This window comes from Callithrix jacchus, chromosome 15 (assembly GCF_049354715.1).
Source record: "Callithrix jacchus isolate 240 chromosome 15, calJac240_pri, whole genome shotgun sequence".
In the NCBI taxonomy this organism is placed as follows: domain Eukaryota; kingdom Metazoa; phylum Chordata; class Mammalia; order Primates; family Cebidae; genus Callithrix; species Callithrix jacchus.
Window position 1 is genome coordinate 15102720 of NC_133516.1, and position 22711 is coordinate 15125430.

General features: G+C 43.3%; 1 protein-coding gene across 12 annotated transcripts in view; it reads right to left on the bottom strand.

The window, feature by feature from the left end:
• Window positions 1-1310: 1310 nt before the first annotated feature.
• Window positions 1311-22711, bottom strand: part of DGKG (diacylglycerol kinase gamma) — a 211833-nt gene continuing 190432 nt past the window's right edge. For 6 of the 12 annotated variants that reach the window (XM_035274700.3, XM_035274698.3, XM_078350447.1 and 3 more), the window contains 3 exons: window positions 19378-19498; window positions 16460-16520; window positions 1311-3938 (listed from right to left, as the gene is read on the bottom strand). In XM_035274700.3, coding sequence (XP_035130591.1) covers window positions 3840-3938; window positions 16460-16520; window positions 19378-19498 — 281 coding nt within the window. In that variant the 3' untranslated portion in view covers window positions 1311-3839. Of the gene's footprint in view, window positions 3939-14517; window positions 14888-16459; window positions 16521-19377; window positions 19499-22711 lie in introns of those variants that run through there. The other 6 variants (XM_035274692.3, XM_035274696.3, XM_035274691.3 and 3 more) reach the window with 3 other exon arrangements.

Below are 22711 nucleotides of genomic sequence, written 5' to 3' on the forward strand. Positions count from 1 at the left end.
ATGGTGGGCTTAAGGCAGTGTTCACTAATCCGCAGATGTTAACAAATAAGGGACTCTCTGGTTCTTTACTAGGAGTTCTCAGAGACTCTATGTGCCTCCCAGAAGGGATTTAGCACTTGACCACAGAACTCTTTTTTTCATGGAACATCTGATGGATACTAGTGTTTTCGGAGACACATCCTAGGAAGTTGTGGTTTCAGATATGCTGTGGGGACTCAGACTGGACATTTGAAATAATTTCCTGATTGATTAGTGTTAGATCCTGGAGCTGGTGGCCAAGGGAGACTGTGAAGTTTCCTTCCTTGGAAGGTTGGTAGACTCTTCCACCTTCCCCCAACACCCCCTCTTTTCATATTAGCATTATACACCCACCTGCCTGGGAGTGTCAGGGTGTAGGCCTGATAGATAGGGGATCTGAGCACCTAGATCCATCCCATCCCCATGATTCTATTTTTGTGGATCTCATTGTGGTCGCGTTGCACGGAAGGCACAGCTTAGCTGGGACAGGAGGGAACTGAGAGTTTTGGCCAAGAGAAGAAGGGGCTAGGGATGGGAAAAGTTGATGCAATTATTTTTGGCAGGAGTTGGAACCAAAGCAGCAGAAAAGAGTAAGTTTTAAGACTCTCTGGCAAAGTAACTTCCTAATCTGTCACTGAGTATGTGTAAAAAAGTGATTAGTGGGCCTCTATATTTATCATGATTACTCACAAATATGTAATTTGCATAATATATACAGCACATTAAGTACTATGTCACCTTATATAATGTGCATATGTATAATGTATATGCATGTTATGTAACGCCAGTCTGGAGGCTCTTCCAGGTTCTGCCAAGTATTTCCTAATTTATTTGGCAATTTTAACGTATCTTTTCCATCTGTGGAAAGAACTCTCTTGAGAGGGGCCGGTCTCTGACCTGAATATAATCATCCTACTAGGTCTATCTCCAATCTCAACTCACTGGGGAAACCCCGCAAAGACTAAGCCATAACAAGACATAATTCCTAGCCCATCGGTTTAGGGACAACACAGTGTACTAAAGAGTTCCTGCTTTATGGTTTTTATTGCTATTGTGGGGGCAGGTCTGTAGCATGGCCAGAATCAGAATAAGAAATAAGGGACTAGGTTGTCCCTGGACTAACCATGCGGCTGTGAGAAGTCGCTAAACCTTATTAAGTCTTTCTCTCCTCATTAAGATTGAGATAATACCTTCTCTGCCTACTTCAGAGGTTGCTATGAGGGTCACTATGATGAGGGACTCCACAGTAAGAAACCAGTCATAGGGTTTGAAGGATGATTTGCAAGGCACGATTAAACAACACCACAAGATTTACTAAGGTTACCAAATTGGAAGTGCAGTTCCACTGAAGTTTGTTATACTCTATATGCCTCTAGGAAGGACTTGGGGTATGTCTCTCAAGCAACACTGGAAGTTCCCAGGCACTAGGGCACAGCAGGTATAGGTCATTTCTGCACAGCTTCTTCATGAGACCTGTGAGTCTCTGAGAATCAACTTCACCTGTTGATAGTGCCATGTCTCAGCAGCCTCAATCTTGGGCTGAAACACATGTACAAACTTCAGTGAGACCTGAAGCTGCCTCAGTTTCAGAATCAAGTGGCTTCCAAGATAGTACCCGCAGTAATTCTGGAGCTTGTTGGCCCCATCACCAAGGATCCCATTATGAAAGATATTCCTCAGGTGGCCTGGTTCTCTCTCCCCTTACTCAGCATGCTGCACTGTTAGGTTGGGCAGAATGGTCCTAGACTTGGTACTAGATGGTCCTTCACAGTAAGCACCATTTGTATACACAATCTTAATATTCCCTTCTTTGTCCAAAGCTCCTGCCCCATGCAAGGGGATTAGAGGCAGCTCAGTGGAGTGATATCAAGCAGGCCCAAGTTTCCACTGAGAAATCTCAGAGAGGGATGGAGGCCCAGTGAAGCTCTGCAGGGCCTTGCCTTGGGAAGGAGGATCGTGCTGGCACCTGCTGAGTGAAGCCCACTGAGCTCTGCTGAGACCTCTCTGTCCTGGCTGGCAGTATCTTCCAGAAGATGCCTCAGTCCTCCTTGTGACTCTCCACTGAGGTCATCCCTACAGCCACCAAGGTTGTTTCCAAACTAAGATACTGTGATGACCTTGATAAGGTGACATGCGGTGAGTTCAATCTGATGATCTGTTTAGTACCTTCAACCTCAGCCCAACTTCTTTTCCATTCAGGCCAGAGAGAACCTCTGGGACGCAGCACGAGGCTCGTTTTCCTGTGTGGGCCTATCCCGGCCACACATGTGCTGCACGTGTTCCTCCCTGGCAACCTGGATTCAAGTGGAATCACTTTCCAGTGACCAGAAATGACCCTCTTCTGAGATGCGTGGGTTCTTTTCTCTATTAAATATCTTTGTAACGGCGCCTGCTCTCAAGCCTTATTAGCCAAGACACCATGGAAAAGTCTCTGAACTTTTCTGAGACTCATTCTTCTTATCTGACAAATGGGACAGTAAATCCAGCCCAGCATGTCTTTCATGCTTGTTTTGAGGCTCCAGAATAGTTCTCAGTCTCCTCTTTCATAGTAAGGAGGTGCTTTCATTCCCCGTAACCCTTGTGATCGCCTGCGGCAGGGAGCTGCATCCTGACAATGAAATGGTGGAGTGAAGGGAGTAAGAACCTTCTTTTTCTTTACCACTTTCTGTCCCATACTACCTGTGTTTTATTCCAATCAGGAAAAGTCCATCAGTAAATAAATATTTATATATATATATAGGCTAAATATATATACACACACACATACACATGAGACCATCCCAAAGTCTTTGCACTCATATTCTGGGAGTGGCGAGTGCAAAGAAGCAGAGGGTGCTGTCTCCCGGTTTCCCCAGCAAATTTCCTTCCTTCCCATCTTTTCTGCCTTCAGGAATAGTCTGCCACCAGGGCTTGGAACTCAAACAGGAAACACGCTTTGGCTTGAAAAAGAAAGAAGCTGGGGGTGGTTTTTTTTTTTCCTTCCCTTTTTACACAATATTATGACACCAATTTGAAAAATAAATCCCAGTTTCTCCGCTTTCCCTCCCAGGTGTTCACAGAACTAAGAAAATAAATACCACATCTAAGGTGTGCTGTGCAGGCAGCTCTGGGGGCTCTTGGAGCCACCTCTAAACAAACACACAGCCACCAGGAGAAGGCTCCGGGAAAGGAACAAGTGCCCACTGATGGCGCAGAAACCCAAGAATGGAAATACAGCTTTCCACGGCCTTTCTGCCTCCTCAGCAGGTTCAGAGAGAAGTTGTCACTCAAAGGACGACTGAGAAACCAACGTGCGCCTGCTGAGCCCTGCCAAGGATTATGCCCTGAGAGCTGGAGGCTGTTTCGTCTCTGTACAGAGGGACCTTTGTGCAAATCCTCTGGAACCAGAGCTCCTTCTCTTGGCCACATCTGATCTCACCATAGGCAGGAAACCTACAGCCTGCTCCTCGCGAGCGTCCGTGAGGAAACTTACAGGGCTGGTAGAAAGAAAGGGGGATTTCTCTTTAGTCTCAGAAAATTCGACTCAAGGCCTGTGGGGATGTGGAGGTCGCTGCATGAGCCAGCCACACCCTTTTGTGCCCTAAGTCCATTCGAAATGTTTTGTTGGCACTGGCTCTGTTAGGGGTGTACCCGATGTTGAAATAGACAGAAAGTATGGCAAGGTGAAGTTTTCTTCTCGAAGGGTGGCTTTGCTTCCACTGGTTGGAGAAGAGTGTGTATGTGTGCATGTGTGTGTGTGTGTGTGTGCAAGTTAATGTGTGTGTGTGTATATTACTGTTTCTTGTTTATTCTCTTGGTTTAGTTGGTGTTTGGCACACTGTTTAGTCTTTTGAACGGCTCTTCCTCCTCAATGAGAAGAAGCTGCTCTTCTGGGGGGGCCCCATCATCATGGGCGCTTGGTTCTTGTGAGTAATTTTAATCTAAAAGCAAAGAGGCAGAAATGAATTAGTGGCATGCAAATCTCAATAGCTTAAGGGAGAGTGAGTGACACAGAAAGGAAAGGCCAGCTTCGGGCTGGAAGGAGCCCCATGCAGAAGGACAACTGTCCTTGAATGGCTTCAAAATTGGCAACTTGACCCTGACTGGGCCTGGAGTTTGGCACAGCTGGAAGTGAGGGGCGGAAGCGCTGGGGAGAGACAGGTGTGAGCTTCCCACGTGGTGATCAGCCCACACCTGTCTTGTGTCCTTGGTATTCACAGACTCTCAGAATGTCACAGTCAGAGGAGCTCTCAGAGACTCAATCAACCCCTCTGCAGGAGCCCTTTAGACTAGCCTAAGTTCACAAACAGAGCAGCAGGACAATTAGAGCCCAGTCCTCCAGATTCCCTGCCGACATTGCTCCTGACCATTCCTGCCAAGGCAGTGCAGAGATGTCAACCAACTGACCCAGGCTTTGGTCTGACCTCCAGCCAAGCAATGTCATGTGGAGAGTTCCCGAAGTATTTCCTTAGGTATTTCCTCTTTTCTTAGCCTTCTATGGAAGACCTTACATTCTTTTTTTTTTTTATGAGACAGAGTCTCACTCTGTCACCCAGACTGCAGTGCCGTGGTGTGATCTCAGCTCATTGCAACCTCCGCCTCCTAGGTTCAAGCAATTCTCCTGCCTCAGCCTCCTGAGTAGCTGAGATTACAGGCACACACCACCATGCCTGGCTAATTTTTGTATTTTTAGTAGAGATGGGATTTCACCATGTTGGTCAGGCTGGCCTCGAACTCCTGACCTCGAGAGCCTCCTGCCTCAGTCTCCCAAAGTGCTGGGATTACAGGCGTGAGCCACTCTGCCCTTAAAACTTTTTTGAATTTTAGGCTTTATAAGTGTTTTCTCCTGTAAACTTTAAGTGAAGTGGAAGTGAAAGACATCGACAAATTCTCATTTTTGCTTTTCTTCCCAACCTTATCCTCAGGTCATGGCTTTGAAATGCTTAATTCCTATCTGAGTGTTGCCTTGTAACCTTAATAATCTACATTATCAGTCCATCCACAACATTTATTTATTTATTTTCCCAAGATGGAATCTCGCTCTGTCGCCAGGCTGGAGTGCAGTGGCATTATCTTGGCTCACTGCAACCTCTGCCCCATGGGTTCAAGTGATTCTCTGCCTTAGCCTCCCGAGTAGCTGGGGCTACAGGTGTGTGCCACAACGTCCAGCTAATTTTTGTATTTTTAGTAGAGACAGGGTTTCACCATGTTGGCCAGGATGGTCTCGATCTCTTGACCTCATGATCCACCTGCCTCGGGCTCCCAAAGTGCTGGGATTACAGGTTTGAGCCACCGCGGCTGGTCATAATATTTATTGAGCATGATAATGTTCAGAATAGGATGATGATGGGGGAACAGGAAGCCCTTCGAATTCAAAGGCCTGGGTTTGAGTCCAGACACTTCCACTGCTTTGCTGTGAAAATTTAGATGAATCATTGACTCTTCAGAGCTAGTGCTCACTGAACTGTAAATGAGGATAACACTTATCTTATTTTCCTCACAAAGATCAAATAATAGATTGTCAATGAAAGCCCACTGTAAACTGTAAAATGGAAAGAACAGTTAGTGAAATCCTTGTCTTGTATTGAAGGAGAAAGAGAAAGATGGATGTCAAAAGACACAGAACCTATGAACCCATTCTTATGGTTTTTACCACATTGTAGCAAGTAACAGTGTGTCTGCAGGGCACTGCTATAAGCCAGGTTTACATTTAAGGGGCTCCAGGTACTGTAATCCCAGCACTTTGGGGAGCTGAGGTAGGCGGATCACTTGAGGCCAGGAGTTGGAGACCAGCCTGGCCAACATGATGAAACCCTGTCTCTAATAAAGATACAAAAATTAGCTGGAGGTGGTGGTGGGCACCTGTAATCCCAGATACTCGGGAGGCTGAGGCAGGAGAATCACTTGAACCCGGGAGGCAGAAGTTGCCGTGAGCCAAGATCGCACCCTGTACTCTAGCCAGGGAGACAGAGTGAGACTCCATCTTAACAAAGTAAAATAAAAATAAAGCACTCCAGGAAATGGAAGAGAAGGATGGAAACAAAAGACACTGTGGACAATTATATAACCTGGTGATAAAGGCTGAACATGACCCCTTCGTTGGCTTTCAGCAGCCTGGAGATCTAAAAGGGAAGAGAGTCTCTGTTTTGTGATAGTCACCAGACGAGAAAACCGAGAATACATCAACATCATTTTGTGCTGCATGTCTTAGTGCAGGCATTATGTTTATCCCAGAACTCACGGAAGTGAGGCATAGGCTGGACCCTGGACCCTTGGGCAGCACTTATCTGTGGCATGCAATGTAGCTTCTTTGTGGCACGTTCCCTTGTGGTCAGGCTTCTCTCACTCCTGATCTCCCGTGCCCCATGACGGGAAGGACTTCAGCTTATTCACCATGGTACTCTCTGAGCGGGTGCAGTGCCTGTTCAGGGTGCCACACGCAGTGGAAGTACTGACTGATATGCCCTACCAGCTAGGCGGACAGCCCGTGCTGGCAGGGGATGTGGCTATGCTTGAGGCAGAGGATGGCAGCTGGTGCCATTTCCTGCGGGTAGAGCCTTTTTTTTTCTTTTTAGATGAGACAAGACCCTTGCTTCTCCTTTTTCTCCCTTTAGCTGAGCTGTTTATTTGCTCATTAGTACCTCCCGGGCAAAGAAGAGGAAGTAAAACTCAAATCTTTCCTGCTTCTTTTTCAGCAGTTCTGACAAAGGTCTTGATAGGGTAGGAGTTTGGAGCTCCTGGGTAACATAATATTTTGGTCAACTTTGTGGATTCTATTACTATAGAACCAAAAGAAGTATGAAATCATATCCTCATCTCAAAGAGATATCAGTCCCTTACCCACAAATTAGGGGCTAGCAGGTAAAATAGTTACGATCCTATTTTAGGAGATAGTTGGCTGTGGCTAAGCCTGCCTTTTCAATCCCTGATAGAAAGAGGTGATCCCACATTTGTGGAGTTAACACTCAAGCTTCTTTGCTAATTGGACAAGTTAGGCAATTAGCTAAAGTCTCTATGATTTTCTTAAAAACTATTCACAATGGGCCAGGCGCAGTGGTTCACACTTGTAATCCCAGCACTTGGATCACGAGGTCAAGAGATCAAGACCATCCTGGCCAACATGGTGCAAACCCCATCTTTACTAAAAATGCAAAAATTAGCTGGGCATGGTGGTGCGTGCCTATAGTCCCAGCTACTCAGGAGGCTGAGGCAGGAGAATCACTTGAACCCGGGAGGTGGAGGTTGCAGTGAGCCAAGATCCTGCCAGTGCACTCCAGCTTGGGCTACAGAGCCAGACTCCGTCTCAAAAAAAAAAAAAAAAAAAAAAAAAAAAAAGACAGCAGCTTAGTGCATAGTTTTGTGCTCTGTTACAGAGAGAATTGATACACTAGCCTCTTGCATGATAGTTCGAAGTTCACAAAACTATTGTAGCATGTAATTTCCCCTTTAAAATGAAATAAAATGTGAACTTCAGTAGGACTGGGGGTTGACTTTGTTTGGGGGCTGTTTTCTGCAAATCAACACATTTTTATTACTTCAAGAGAAGCAAGAGACTGAGGGACTTCTTCCTGTGAGTAATTCAGATAATGCCTCGTAAAATGGCCAATAACTTTAAGTGTGAACCCTTCCCATGCCATTTGAAAGGTATCTGAGGGGCCAGGCATGGTGGCCCACGTCTGTAATCCCAGCACTTTGGGAAGCCAGGTGAGCAGATCGCTTGAGCACAGGAGTTCGAGACTTGCCTGAGGAACATGGTGAAACTTCGTCTCTACAAAAAATACAGAATTAGCCAGATGTGGAGGTGCACGCCTGTAGTCTCAGCTACTTGGAATGCTGAGGTGAGAGGGTCGCTTGAGCCTGGGAGGTCAAGGCAGCAGTGAGCCGTGTTCTCACCAGTGCACTCCAGCCTGGGTGGCAAAGTAAGATCTTGTCTCAACAACAACAAAACAACAAAAAAGAAAAGCATCTGAGGTCTGCACTAATTTTAACTGGAGATGCCTAGAAGGGCACAACTTTGGAAGGTCTCAAATAGTCTCTGTGATATTTTTAAAGTTAAAGAAATAGGCCCAGCGCGATGGATCACACCTATAATCCCAGCACTTTGGGAGGCCAAGGTGGATGGATCACGAGGTCAAGAGATTGAGAGCATCCTGGACAACATGGTGAAACCCCCGTCTCTACTAAAAATACAAAAATTATCCGGGCATGGTGGTGTGTGCCTGTAGTCTCAGCTTCTCAGGAGGCTGAGGCAGGAGAATTGCTTGAACCTGGGAGGTAGAAGTTGTAGTGAGTCAGGATTGCACCACTGCACTCCAGCCTAGGTGACAGAGTGAGACTCCATCTCAAAAAAAAAAAAAAAAGTTAAATATTCCTCCTTAAAATGAGCCTAAGGGAGGAGGGAAGTTTTGCATCGTCTTTCAGATCTTAGCTGTTTCTGGGCTCTCCAAGATCCTAGAATGCTCTGCTTTGTGACAGTGTTTCCTGCCATCAGAGGCCTTCAAATGTAACTGGACAAGGCCGGGCACAATGGCTCACACTTGTAATCCTGGCACTTTGGGAGGCCGAGGTGCGGGGGATCAACTGAGGTCAGGAGTTCAAGACCAGCCTCCCCAACACAGTGAAACCCTGTCTCTGCTAAAAAATACCAAAATTAGCCAGGCGTGGTGGTGTGCGCCTGTAATCCCAGCTACTTGGGAGGCTGAGGCAGGAGAATTGCTTGAACCGGGGAGGCAGATGTTGCAGTGAGCCGAGATCGTGCCATTGCGCTCCAGCCTGCGTGACAGAGAGAGACTGTACTCAAACAAAACAAAACAAAGCAAAAGAACGTAACTGGACAATCAGGTTTTGCAAAGGGTGGGGAAGAAGTGTGGGATTTACTGAGGAGTCGAGAAGTTCAACTAGATATTGGTTCTCAAAGCGTGACTCATAGGCCAGCAGCATCAGTATCACCTTGGACCTTGATAGAAATGAAAACTCTCTGACATCCAGACTTACTGAATCAGAAACTCTGGGATGTGGCCCAGCAATCTGTGTTTCACAACCCCTTCAGGTTATTTAGATGCATACTCAAGTTTGAGAATCACAGGACTAGATAACTAGGATCATCTTTGACTTTGAGATTCTGCTATCATCTAACTCTGGGAGAAGATTCTGGATTTTGAGGCTCAAATTATGCCACCCAACTGTGATGGTGAAGCATGAGAGATCATCTTCCAGTGTTATAATCATGAGACAAGTTTTCTTAATAAATATAATATATATATAAAAACAAATATGGGCTCATTTTTAAGAATTTAGAAATACAGGCCGGGCATGGTTCACGCCTGTAATCCCAGCACATTGGGAGGCTAAGGCAGGTAGATCACTAGGTCAGGAGGTCAAGACCATCCTGACCAACATGGTGAAACCCCATCTCTACTAAAATACAAAAAGTTAGCCAGGTGGCATGGTGCCCCTGTAGTCCCAGCTACTCAGGAGGCTGAGGCAGGGGAATCGCTTGAACCAGGGAGGGGGAGGTTGCAGTGAGCCGAGATTGCGCCACTGCACTCCAGCCTGGTGACAGGGCAAAACTCCGTCTCAAATAAATAAATAAATAAATAAATAAATTTAGAAAACACAGGAAAAAAGGTAAGGATCACACAGAGGTAGTAACTGCTAACGTTTTGATACATTGCTTTCAGTTTGTTTCCATGCTTATGTTTTTAGTTCATTGAAATCACCAAATCACCTTCTTAATCTGCCACTTTAACAGTTTTTCATCATTAAATATTTATTAAACATGGTTTCCAATGGCTGAAAATGATTCCATTTGATGAATCTCACATAGCTTATTGAAGCCTTTCCCTAAACATTGGGCTTTTTAAGGAAATATTTAGGAAATTTCCAACTTTTTGCTATGACGAATAATGTAGACGTGACTTTCTTATATATCAATCTCTGTATTTCTGGTAATCTATATTTTACTTAGAATAAATTCCTATACGTATACGAACAATTTTTAAAAGTGAAAATAAATGAACTAGATCGATGTATGTTAATATTTATAATAGTTCTTGATGCATGGGTTTAGAGGCTTTTCAGAATGGCCATAAATAACCACTGACACTCTTTCCTCACTGTATGGGTGTCCTGGTCTCTGCATACCCCTGACAGCAATGAATATTAAGACGAACTAAAAAGCTGTGCTAATTAGTAAATGAAACATGGTGTGGCTTTCTCACTATTTTAATTTGAAAATCTTTTCTTCCTGTTTAAAAAACTTGTGGGTCGGGCGTGGTGGCTCACGCCTATAATCCTAGAACTTTGGGAGGCGGATGACAAGATCAGGAGATCAAGACTATCTCAGCCAACATGGTGAAACCCCGTCTCTACTAAAAATACAAAAATTAGCCAGGCATGGTGCCACACGCCTGTAGTCCCAGCTACTCTGGAGGCTGAGGTAGGAGAATCGCTTGAACCAGGGAGGCTGAGGCTGCAGTGAACCGAGATCGTGCCACTGCACTCCAGCCTGGTGAAAGAGCGAGACTCCAACTCAAAGAAAAACAAGCAAACAAACAAAAAATAAACTTTTCCAAATAATTATATTTCTTTTCTGCTTCAAGTATATTGCATTGACTAAAATTTCCAATGTTAAAAATACATGTCATGTTCATAATTTTAATGAGAATTCCAATAGTGCTTTACTATTAAGTAAAATACTAGCTATTGGTTTAACAGATATTCAACAAAGGTATTTATTAGTGGGGGAGAATCTTTCTGATCTTAGTTTTCAGGAGTTTTTATCTTGAAAACTCAGAAATGTTGAATGTCATTGAATACTTTTGGGTTGTCTATTTATCATGTAATTTTTCTATTTAATATTAGAAGACTTTCTTTCATTCCTTTGATATGCTCAGAGGGGTGAATGATTCTTTTAATACACTGTTCAATTCTGTCTACCAATACTTTTTTTTTTTGAGACAGTGTCTTGGTCTGTTGTGAGACTAGAATATAGCGGCGTGATCTTGGCTCACTGCAACTTCCACCTCCTGGGTTCAAGTGATTCTCCTGCCTCAGCCTCCTGAGTACCTGGGACTACAGGTGCCCACCACCATGCGTGGCTAGTTTTTTTTTTTTTTTTTTTGAGACGGAGTTTCGCTCTTGTTACCCAGGCTGGAGTGCAATGGCGCAATCTCGGCTCACCGCAACCTCCGCCTCCTGGGCTCAGGCAATTCTCCTGCCTCAGCCTCCTGAGTAGCTGGGATTACAGGCACGCGCCACCATGCCCAGCTAATTTTTTTTTTTTTGTATTTTTAGTAGAGACGGGGTTTCACCATGTTGACCTGGATGGTCTCAATCTCTTGACCTTGTGATCCACCCGTCTCGGTCTCCCAAAGTGCTGGGATTACAGGCGTGAGCCACCGCGCCCGGCCCTAGTTTTTTTTTTTTTTTGTATTTTTAGTAGAGACAGGGTTTCACCATGTTAGCCAGGATGGTCTCCATCTCCTGACTTTGTGATCCTCCTGCCTTGGCCTCCCAAAGTGCCGGGAATACAGAGGTGAGCCACAGTGCCCGGCCTCTACCTACCAATACTTTTAACTAGAATTCTTATGTCATATTTATATTTGGAATTGGTCTGTAGTTTTCTATTTTTAAATGTAATTTTCGTTAGGTTATTGCATGTCTTCATTTCATAAAATGCATTGAGTAGCTTTCCATCCTTGTCTATACTATGAAACAGTTTACCTAAACATGTTTTTCCTAATAGTATGGAAGAGCTCACCAATAAGGCCATCTGTTTTAAGATCATTTAGTATGTAATCCTTTGAAATAATTTTGTTTCATTAATGCTTACCTGGCTTTTCATTCATCTTCTTAAGATGTTCAAGCTCATTAGAATCAAGATGACTATATATTTTGTTTTATAATTTTTTTTTTTTCGAGACAGAGTCTCACTCCATCACCCAGGCTGGAATGCAGTGGCATGATCTTGGCTCACTGCAACCTCTAGGTTCAAGTGACTCTCATACGTCAGCCTCCCGAGTAGCTGGAATTAAAGGCATGAGCTACCACACTTGGCTAATTTTTGTATTTTTAATACAGATGGGGTTTGCCATGTTGGCCAGGCTGGTCTCAAGCTTCTGACCTCAAGTAATCCTCATTCCTCAGCCTCCCAAAGTGCTGGGATATAGGCATGAGCCACCATGCCTGGCCTTATTTTATGTTTATATTTAAATAAAGCCATTGACACATTTATATTTATATTCTATGTTACATTTATTTTTTGCATTTTAATATCTCATTTCTTTCTCTTTTAAAAATTGGGTTTTCAAACATTTGACATATTTTAAGAACTAGTTCTAGATTTTCTTGTTTTTAATGATTTAATTTCTACTTTTATCTTTATTATTTTCTTCCTTGTGCTTCGCCTAAATTTGTTTTATTATTGCTCTTCTAATTTTGGTATTATTCATTACATTTTATTTCTTTTTTTTTTGAGACGGAGTTTCGCTCTTGTTGCCCACGCTGGAGTGCAATGGCGCGATCTCGGCTCACCGCAACCTCCGCCTCCTGGGTTCAGGCAATTCTCCTGCCTCAGCCTCCCGAGTAGCTGGGATTACAGGCATGCGCCACCATGCCCAGCTAATTTTTTGTATTTTTAGTAGAGACGGGGTTTCACCTTGTTGACCAGGATGGTCTCAATCTCTTGACCTCTTGATCCACCTACCTCGGCCTCCCAAAGTGCTGGGATTACAGGCGTGAGCCACAGCGCCCAGCCTATTTCTTTTTTATATGATGGAATATTATGAGGCTTTGAATTTACTTCCAAATATAATTTAGTCTATAATCTATAATTTTTTTTTTTGAGATGGAGTCTTGCTCTGTCATCAGGCTAGAGTGTAGTGGAGCAATCTCTGCTCACTGCAACCTCCGACTCCCTGGTTCAAGCGATTCTCCTGCCTCAGCCTCCTGAGTAGCTGGGATTACAGGCACGCGCCACCATGCCCAGCTAATTTTTGTATTTTTAGTAGAGATGGGGTTTCACCACGTTGGCCAGGATGGTCCCAATCTCTTGACCTCGTGATCCACCCGCCTCGGCCTCTCAAAGTGCTGGGATTACAGGTGTGAGCCACCGTGCCTTGCCTATTCTACAATTTTTTAACTGGAGCCTTCTTATTTTTGTAATTTTTTGAGTGATCAACCATGGTGGCTTTGATCTCCTCATAAAACTCGTGTTCTTTAGGAGAATTTTTAAGTCTCTAAGTGACTACATTTTGTTTATTCACTTAATCTTCTATTAGTAATTTCTAGTTTTATTGCTTTGTGGTCAAAGAAAATGACCTTTATAATTTCTGCAACTGGATTTTATGGAGTTTTTTCACCTGCAAACTAGTTTGTGATCTATTTTAATAAATACGAATGCTTGAACAAATATGTATTTAATTTCTTTATGAGTTATAGAGTTATTTAATCCAAGCGTTTATTTTTTGCTACTTAACTTCAAAATGGAAAGAAATATTTAAAACTTCTCAATAGCTGTCAACTTCTTCTATATCCACCTTTTCTCAGAATATATATTGATATTAATTTTTCACAGTATATATTTTATTTTTTCAAATTATAATATATTGACATTATTTTTTCACATTATATTTTTATTCTTATTAAATATCTAAGATTTTATGATCACCATATCTCATAATTGAGTGTACTTTTTATCAAATAAAAAATGCCTTAACTTATTCTGCTTTATGCTTTTGGCACAAGGGAAGGTTGGTTTGCCTAAAATTAGCATAATTAACATTACAATTTCTTCCTTTTAATTTCTCTGTGCCTGATAAAGGATAAAACAAGAAGATATATATTATATATACATATGTATATCCTTTTATTTTAGATGTATCTTTTGTAAGAAGCATATATTTGGATTTTCATTTTTAACTCAAAACTCAATATGAGAGTATTGGTCTTTTAATAGGGAACTTTAACTCATCTATTTTTCTTTTCAGTATTTATATGAGCGTGTGTGTATAGTCTTAACCTCATTCAACTCACTTCCAAAAGTTTTTAAATGTTGGCTTATTATCTGCTTTCTATTCCGTGCTAAATTGACAGGGTTTATATATTTTAAATTATTCCATATTTGAAAGAATGGAATGGAAATAGGTGTGTGCCCTATTTTTAGTTTCACTAGTGATTGTCTCCCTATTAAAATTATCTTCTGATTTATATGTTTTATCATCAAAGTGAAGAGAGACAATGAGAATCTTCATGTTTCTTTACAATTCCTTCCTCAGTGTCTCCCACATGTTTTTGGCCTTTGTTAATATAATCTTGGGTTTAGGATACAGGTTATCAATGTTTACATGATATGTCCTCTCTTTCAAAAAATGGTTTTTTCCATTTGCATTTAGTTACATAACGATATTTAACAGGGTTTTGGAAACTTCATTCTAATTTCACTGGTTTCCATTTTTAACAAAAGTTTTTTGTGCTGTGATAGCCCATTCTTAAAAGGCTTTAATTTTGAATCACTTAGTTGGTGTGTACGTTCAAGAAGATGTTTCAACAAGGGGTACATGAGTTTTAACCCTTGCAAATTTAAGAATGATTTTCTGTTACCTTCTGTTATGGACTAAATTATGTCTTCCTCAAATTCATATGTTGAACCCCTAATCCCCGATGTAACTGTATTGGTATATAGGGCCTTTAGGAGGTAATTAAGGTTAAATGAGGTCACAAGGGTGGGGCCATAACCCCTTACGACTGGTGTCCTTATAAGAAGAGAAAGAGGAAACAGGAGTGTGCGAACACAAAGGAAAGGCCAAGTGAGGGTACGAGGCGGCGGCCGTCGGAAGTCAGGGAAACCAGTCCTTTCGGCACCTTGTTCTTGTGTTGTCAGCATCCAGAACTGTGAGAAAATAAATGTCTGTTGTTTATGCTGCCAGTCTGTGGCATTCTATTATGGCAGTCAAAACAGACGAATGCACCTTTATATGTGGATTTCTGGACCTCACACTATGAAATCAGTGGTTCACAGATTTTTTCATAGTGAGTTGTAATCTCTAAAGGGCGGTATGGAGGAAGGGTGGGTGTGGGCGTAAGAAGTATTTGGCTATTTTGAAAACCAGTGCTTGAATTTATAGGAATGCAATCTAGTTTTCAGCAAGCACTGAACCAGGTAGGAGAGGGTTTGATTTCTTTCACCTTTTTGGGGGGGAGATAGAGGAGCTTGGATAGATTCTTCTCAACTCAATTCCATCAAATGATAAATACTAGAAATTCCCTCCATCCTTCCTAATCCCAGCAAGGTGCAAAGCTATTATTTGCCATAGTGTGTTTTTATCTTTTTTTTTCTTAGTCTTCATAAGATTGAGGTAAGATTTTTGCAGAGAAATTTCTGTTTTTGATAACCTTTATAGAAGATGCTACCTTTTCTCAGCAGGTTCATGGAAACCCTCTCTCTAGTAGAAGACAACTTGATGTACTGAGGGGCTTGAAATAGCAGCTGATCAAAGTAGCTGAATACTCCACTAGACCGAGGGAGCTTAGAAATGCAACTTTTGTCTTGTGAAATTTGCATGGCTGCAATCTTACTGAGGGTATTAGCAGAAGCCCTGAAAGCCAGGACAGCGGTTGCTATTCACCGCAGAGATTCTAGCTGCGTTTCTAACTGAGGACAAACTAAGAAGAAAGGATGCATGGCTCCTGTACTAGTGCTAAAGGGAGAGGGACAGCGAACGCGTACAGCATGTCTGGGAATGGAGATTCTCTAGTTTCGTTGTTCATTTGTTCATCCTTCGACACATATCATTGTGCAACTATCATCAACCAGGCCCTGTGCTACGTTGGGTGATAATGCCATAATCAAAATGGAGAGCCTGTGTGGTGGCCGTTCAGTGGAATTTTCAAGTACTTCAATGCAATATTTCAATGAAATATTTCAATTTCAGGGCTACGGGTGCACCAGGGGAGAGGAATGTCTGTGCACCATGAGGAATTTTCTCCCAGGAGCTCCAGCAGTGAGAGGAGCTACCCTACAAAATTCTAGGTAAGGTAAGTGTGTAGATTTGGCTTCCACATAAGGAAGCACTTTCCAACAATGTGACTTGTTCATCAGCAGAGCAATCTTCCTTTTGAGGTAGCAAATTCCTTGCCACTGGCATGATTTCTGCTGAGGCAGTCCAGGATACAGTAGATGTCGCAGAATTCACTGCCTAGAACTGCGAACTCCTCAAAGTCAGTTCTGTGTCTCATTCAGTTTTGTGACTGGTGCCTCACAGTATCTGGCATACAGCAGGTGTTCAGTAAGAGTTTGGCAGGTAAATGAGGGAATGGATAAATAAAGTGGAAGAGGGGTTGCACTAGATAATCTTCCATGGTCCCTGCAAATCTGAGATTCAGTGATTTCATATGAAGTCAGTGCCCCAAAGGGCTAAAAGATAAAGCTTCTCATCCTGCCTTGAAGACTGACAAGACTCACCGTGCAACACGGCTGCATCCAGGGCTCTCCATCCACTTGCATCGGCAGCAGCTTGTTTGTCCTGGAACCCAGAACACCAAGAGGACACAGTGAGCTTTTTCGAGCTGGAGAATCAAGGTTGCTCCCAACGGGAAAACAGAAGTAGAAAAACCTTATCTGCCCACCTAAGAGTGGTCCTGTAAGACTCTTTCGGAGAATTTGTTAAAAAGAGATTTCTGAGACCACCTCAGGTAGTCTAACTTGGCGGATCTGGGGCCAGTCCCAGGGGTCTGTGTTTAATAAGCACAACAGGGGATTCTACTGCCTTGGTCCTCAGACCTTACTTTGAGAAATACAGTTATGGATGAGCAGTGAAATCCACAGAAGTCTGGGATACAGTGGCCAGCAAACATGGCAGCACCACCACTGAGCAGATGCTCCTCAAACAATCAGCTAGAAGGCCCACAGTACGTGCCAAAAACTCCACTCTGAAAGGGGAACTGGCCTGGTCTCTATGTTGAGTGAGAGGTTGCATCATGTCAATGAGGTAACGTCTCCAATTTATACAACATACAGCTCAGGTCTGAGTGTGTCTTGCCTTGCAATCTATTCTAACCTTAATCTTTTCGAAAAATCGCCTGAACAAGTACACTCTGGGGTTGCATGAACTGTGGACCTGGCTTACCTGGGAAAGGGGGTCATCCAGGAATACTGTCCCCAGAGGAGAGGTGAAAGTGCTGCCTTCTTGCTTTAGACAAGGCTTTTCTGGCCTTGGCATATGAATTTTTTTTTTTTTTGAGACGGAGTTTCGCTCTTGTTACCCAGGCTGGAGTGCAATGGTGTGATCTCGGCTCACTGCAACCTCCGCCTCCTGGGTTCAGGCAATTCTCCTGCCTCAGTCTCCTGAGTAGCTGGGATTACAGGCACGCACCACCATGCCCAGCTGATTTTTTGTATTAGTAGAGATGGGGTTTCACCATGTTGACCAGGATGGTCTCGATCTCTTGACCTCGTGATCCACCCACCTTGGCCTCCCAAAGTGCTGGGATTACAGGCGTGAGCCACCGCGCCTGGCCTGGCATATGAATTTTTTAAAGAAGAGACAGGGTCTCATTCTGTTTCCCAGGCTGGAGTACAGTCATGTGATCACAGCTCACTGCAGCCTCAACCTCCTGGGCTCAAGCAGTCCTCCCACCTCAACCTCCTGAATAGCTAGGACTACAGGTGCACATCACCACACGTGGCTAATATTAAAATATTTTGTAGAAGGGGATCTTGCGATGTAGCCCCCATTAGTCTTGAACTCCTGGCCTTAAGCAATCTTCCCTCCTCAGCTTCTCAAAGTGTTGGGATTATAGGACCACACCCCGCCAGAGGTTTTAAAAGGACACAGATGGTCTTCTGACTTCCTTCTGTAGAAGAGTTATGAATTCATATGACATTGCTATTGGAAGAAAAGGCAGGCTCTTTTGGAGGCCTCTGGTCTGGGTGAGCATGGAACAGTTACCACCCATGGACATAGAAGCCCTCACCTGGGTGTGACATCTGTTCTGTTTTTGAAATTATAAAATGGGAGGGAAAAGCTGTGTTCTGATGTGATGATTCTCTGATTGACCCTGAGGATATTTAATAATGAAAACAATAAATCCACTAACAAGAACAAGAATAAAGGGTGACATTTTTGGTTCTTGAGGCTGGGGCTAGTATTTAGGAAATGACCAGCGGGATGGGGCTCCTGGCTCACCCTCTCTGTTTCTACCTGGAAATAGAGCTACTGAATGTGAAGAAAAAGTCCTTCTCCTTATATATGGCTTCTTGGATTCCTCAAGGATGAGGCTGTTATGTTCTCTGTGGTCTTCATAAGTTATGGCTTAGATGTGTTAATAGATTGGACCTACTGTTAGAGTCCTGGAGAATGGACAGGGCTCAAGAATTAATCTGGAAAACAGGGACCTCATCATGATCACAGCTCAGAAAGAAAGGAGAGAAAAGATCTGGGCAACAGAAAAGACAGAAAACAAAGAGAAGGAATGAAGAAAGGGGTCAGTGGAGTAGACCTGCAGCTAAGACACCTGTGGGGACCTTTCTGTGGAATGCCGTGTAGTGCTAAGGGCAGAGTTTCTTCCAGTGTGCTCTGATGACACTTGCCAAGGAGGTTCTGGGAGAGAAGAGTTCTGTGCTCAAATGCCTTGGGGGAACCCAGCATCCTGTGGACTCCGCTAGGAGATCCCCAAAGCATGTTAATATATTTGGTCCATAGTAATTCAGTGAAAAAGAAAGGAATAAAGACTTCTGAAAAGATCAGGTGGGAGAAGAACCTCAGACAAAATGTGATGAGCTGTACTGATTAATCAGATCAGAGGATCCTCTCAATTAGACCTCATCTTTTCCAGGAGCCTGCAGTGGCTAACCTGTGTGGTCCATCCCCTAGAGTTGTCATCCTCTCTGTCAACTACGCCAGTTTTGCTGATGTTTTTGGCTTAGCAAACAAAGGTATATAGGAAATAGCATTTCTCAGGTCTGTCTGAGAAAGAGCAGAGCGGAGCAGAGACATAGTTTTTTGTTTGTTTGTTTGTTTTTTTTATCAGCACATGCCCTCTGGCATCTATCTAACATTTTAATTTGCAAATATAAAAAGGCCAAGGAGTTGAACCTTTGGTTCTCTGGACCGCTTAATCTTATACTCCTGTTTAGAGAATTTCACCAGGTCATTTTAACAGAACAGCAAACTGGCTGTGGTGGGTCCTCCAGTTGATAGTCTACATGGGCGCATTATATCATGTTTGGGAAATGGTCTACAAAGACGTTCTTTACACACATCATCAAGCTTACACATTCTCCCTGCCCTAAAATCCAAAGATGCCTTCCTAGTTGTGGTCTGCAAGAATGTGTAGGGAGGTGGAGAGACGCAGAGGCTGCTGGGTGACAAAGAGGCATACCTGATGGTGACAGAGGAACACTGGGCCAGCCTCCTGCCCGCACTCTTCAGGCCGGTGTAGATCTGCCCCATCTCCATGGCTCCTTCTAGCCCCACCACTTCAAGGAGTTGGTCACCGAGGTCTGCAGAGTGAGACAGCAGAAGTAGTGCATAGATAGCTCTCTGTTTCTCAGACAGGTTCTGGCCAAAAAGCCCGGTCCCCAGATGCCCAATGTCTGCATCCCTTCATCTCCCACCAAACAGCTTCTGCATATTCACTCTGAATAGGGTGTTTCCCCAAAGGTCAAAAAATCTGCCTTTTCATGAAGAGATGATCAGTGTTAGTGAAAAAATATTTTGATTCAGATATCATATGCATCCAATAAATAGGTATCAAGAAGCCCCATCAAACGTAGAGTGACATAAATGACAAATCAGCTATTTCTGATCATTTTTCAACCCCCCAGTGCAGCTAGAGACATATTGGTTTGGAACTAGGATAGGAAGGAATGTTGATGAAGGCCGTTACCCAAAGCTGGATCAAGTCTCTCTTCTCTGAATGTCTGAATCACATTTGGCCTCGGTGACAATGACGGATGGTTAATTAACCTTAAATTTGGCCTGTGGTAAGCCACTGGTGAGCCAGCCTCCTTGGATATCCTCAGGAAAACCAGTGACCTCTTTCAGGACATCAGGTGTCTAATCGAAGCCAAGGAAAAGAACCAACAGCAGATTCTGTGAGCCCACAGGAGAAAAGGAGGGGCAGGAAGTAGGAGGTCTCACACAGTGGTGGCTGCTTCTCATTCAGAACCTAGATGAGGTCCTTTTCTTTCCAATTGCTAACGCTTGGATGGTGCATCCCCAATTTCTTATGAAAGCAGTAGCAGGATTAATGTCTGATGTTGGGCTCAAAAGTCACTTTTCCAGCACAACTTTCATGAATTTAAAACAGAAGTAAAATTAAAAGGCAGATTTTTAAAAAGCTTCCATTCCTTTGCCTACCCAGGCAAAAGTTGTGGCTCCTCACTAACAGCCTCTTAATATCCACAAACTAGAAGATGGTGTCTACGTTAATGCTTTTGCTTATTTTAACAGGTGGCTTCTGTCTTCTAAAGTGCCTCCTGGTATAGTGTAACAGTGTTAAGGCTGGCAAGGAGATATCTGAGTTTGTCTTTACCCGTGTTTAGAAGGCTAACTATTGTTTAAAAAACAATCTCTTGGCAGATGTATTTCTAGTGAAGACAGTTAAACAAACCATTGGGCTTACCACAAATGTGTCAACATTGCTAGTTTCAATTACTGATGATCACTCATGGACATCAGCTGCCAACAGATACACGGCTTGCATCAGTCTTTCTATGACAGGCACATGGCTTTTCCCCACTGCATCTATTGACAATCACATTCTCCCCTAGTACTCCTTTCTTCGTGTCTGTGGAAAGATACTTATCTCCTTAAACGTTCCATCTCATTTGGACTTGGAATAAAAAGGCATGAAAGGGTGATGTTTGTTTAGGAGAATGCTCCAGGCTCTCTGATGGAGTTTGGACCTAATAAGCAATGAATGTCTAAACTTAATTAGCCTCCTTCTTACCAAAGAGGGTTGAATAATGTTGGATGATCTGGCTCACTTTATCATTCTAATAGTGTCTGTGAAAACAACATGGGCTATGAATGTGTGTGTGTGTGTGTGTAAGACAAAGAGACAGAAAGCAGAGAGAGAGAGAGAAGGAGGAGGGAGAGGAAAAGGGGGAAGAGGAGGAGGAGGAGGAGAGAAAGGTAAAGAGTGTGTCTAGGGGTGAGGGCGGTTGGGGGTTGATGTTGGGGTAGGAGAGAGGAGGAGAAAAGAGAAGCAGAACTTTTCAGAAGCCTCTTGAGTGGCAGAGATATATGTCTTGTAAAATGTTGCTCTTCATACCAGGCTTTGGTGTCTGATAGTGCTGTGATAGTTCAATGTTTTCCCTCCTTGAAACATTCCCTGGTAACAAAATGTTCTAAGAAGCAGGGGACTTAATAGACTCAAGTGTTCAGCTCTACAATGTCTTGGTCTTTTGACAAATTTTCCCGATGAATGGCTTTAACTCTAAAGTTGTTATCACTTCCCACACGTTACCTTGCAGCTATCACTTCCCACACATTACCTTGCTTCCTGGCTCTAGAAGAGAAGTAATGAAGGCTGATCTCATCAGCATGGTGGGTGGGTGGGGGCAGGGGCTTACACAGATGTGGGACTGAGGAGATTTGTAAGGAAGGGGGCTAGAATCTTGGCATACTGTGTGCCATTCTGCCTTTGAGTTTTCCCTGGCACAGAGAGGCTGACTACCGTTGAGGCAGAACTTGATTGCTCTTTTACTTCTCTACTGTTGCCCAACTGATCTCTTCTTCTACTTCCTAGAATGCCTAAGGAGAAGTCTTAAGGTAAAGAAATCTATGCAAAGTTGTTTCTCGAAGTTATAAGACCACGAGACCCTTTTCTTGTGTGTGTGATGCCTATAAACAACCCACAGCATTGATATTTTAGGAATGCATTTTGGGAAATTCTGGCATCACTTAATTCCCTTTACTTCCTCTATCACAGAGATACTCAGGTACAAAAATTAAAATTGGAGTTAAAATGAAAGAGAACAGAATGCAAGTCAGTGTTTAGGCACATAGAACAATGAATGTTTAGGTTTCGACATCTGGTATACCAGGTGTCTGTTTTACCTCAAGCATCAATGATTCAGAGTGTGATTTTGGCAATTCATGTCATCTCCATATTGTCTTTACACTCTTCCAGTCATTAGTATTTAAGATGGAATGTCTATGCACCCTAGTAAAACAGGAATTCACTCACTCCCTCACTCACTCACCAGTTACAGAGTAACAACTCAGTGCCAGGCCCTGTTTTCTAAGAGTTGGGACGCAAAATGCTTTGTTCTTGAAGGTGCTTAGCCAAGTAGGAGAAACTGAGTTAGGTGCAGAAAAGGCTGTAATTGGACAGCAGGATCAAGGAAGCCTGAGTGACTGATTCTGCTGGGGCGAGGTTCAGAAGGCAGGTGTCCCAGACATCCCAACAGGGTCGTGAAGGATGATTGGCTGCCGAGGTATTTTTGAGTTGAAAAGAGAAAGGAAGAAGGACATTCCAGGAACAGGGATGATCATGTGTGGGGTTGGAAAGTCACAGGATGAAGAAAAAAATAAATTAAACAATAAACCCTCTTGGCAATTTCATTGGAAAATATAAAAAGTATTTTTTCCTAAGGAGAATTACTGTCCAGAGACTCTTTTTGGTCAGAGCTAGAGGAAGAGGGTCTCTGGGCCAGCATGAGCGTTTTGCAGCCTCAATAGTATTGGTCTCTCCAGAAGCATGGGAC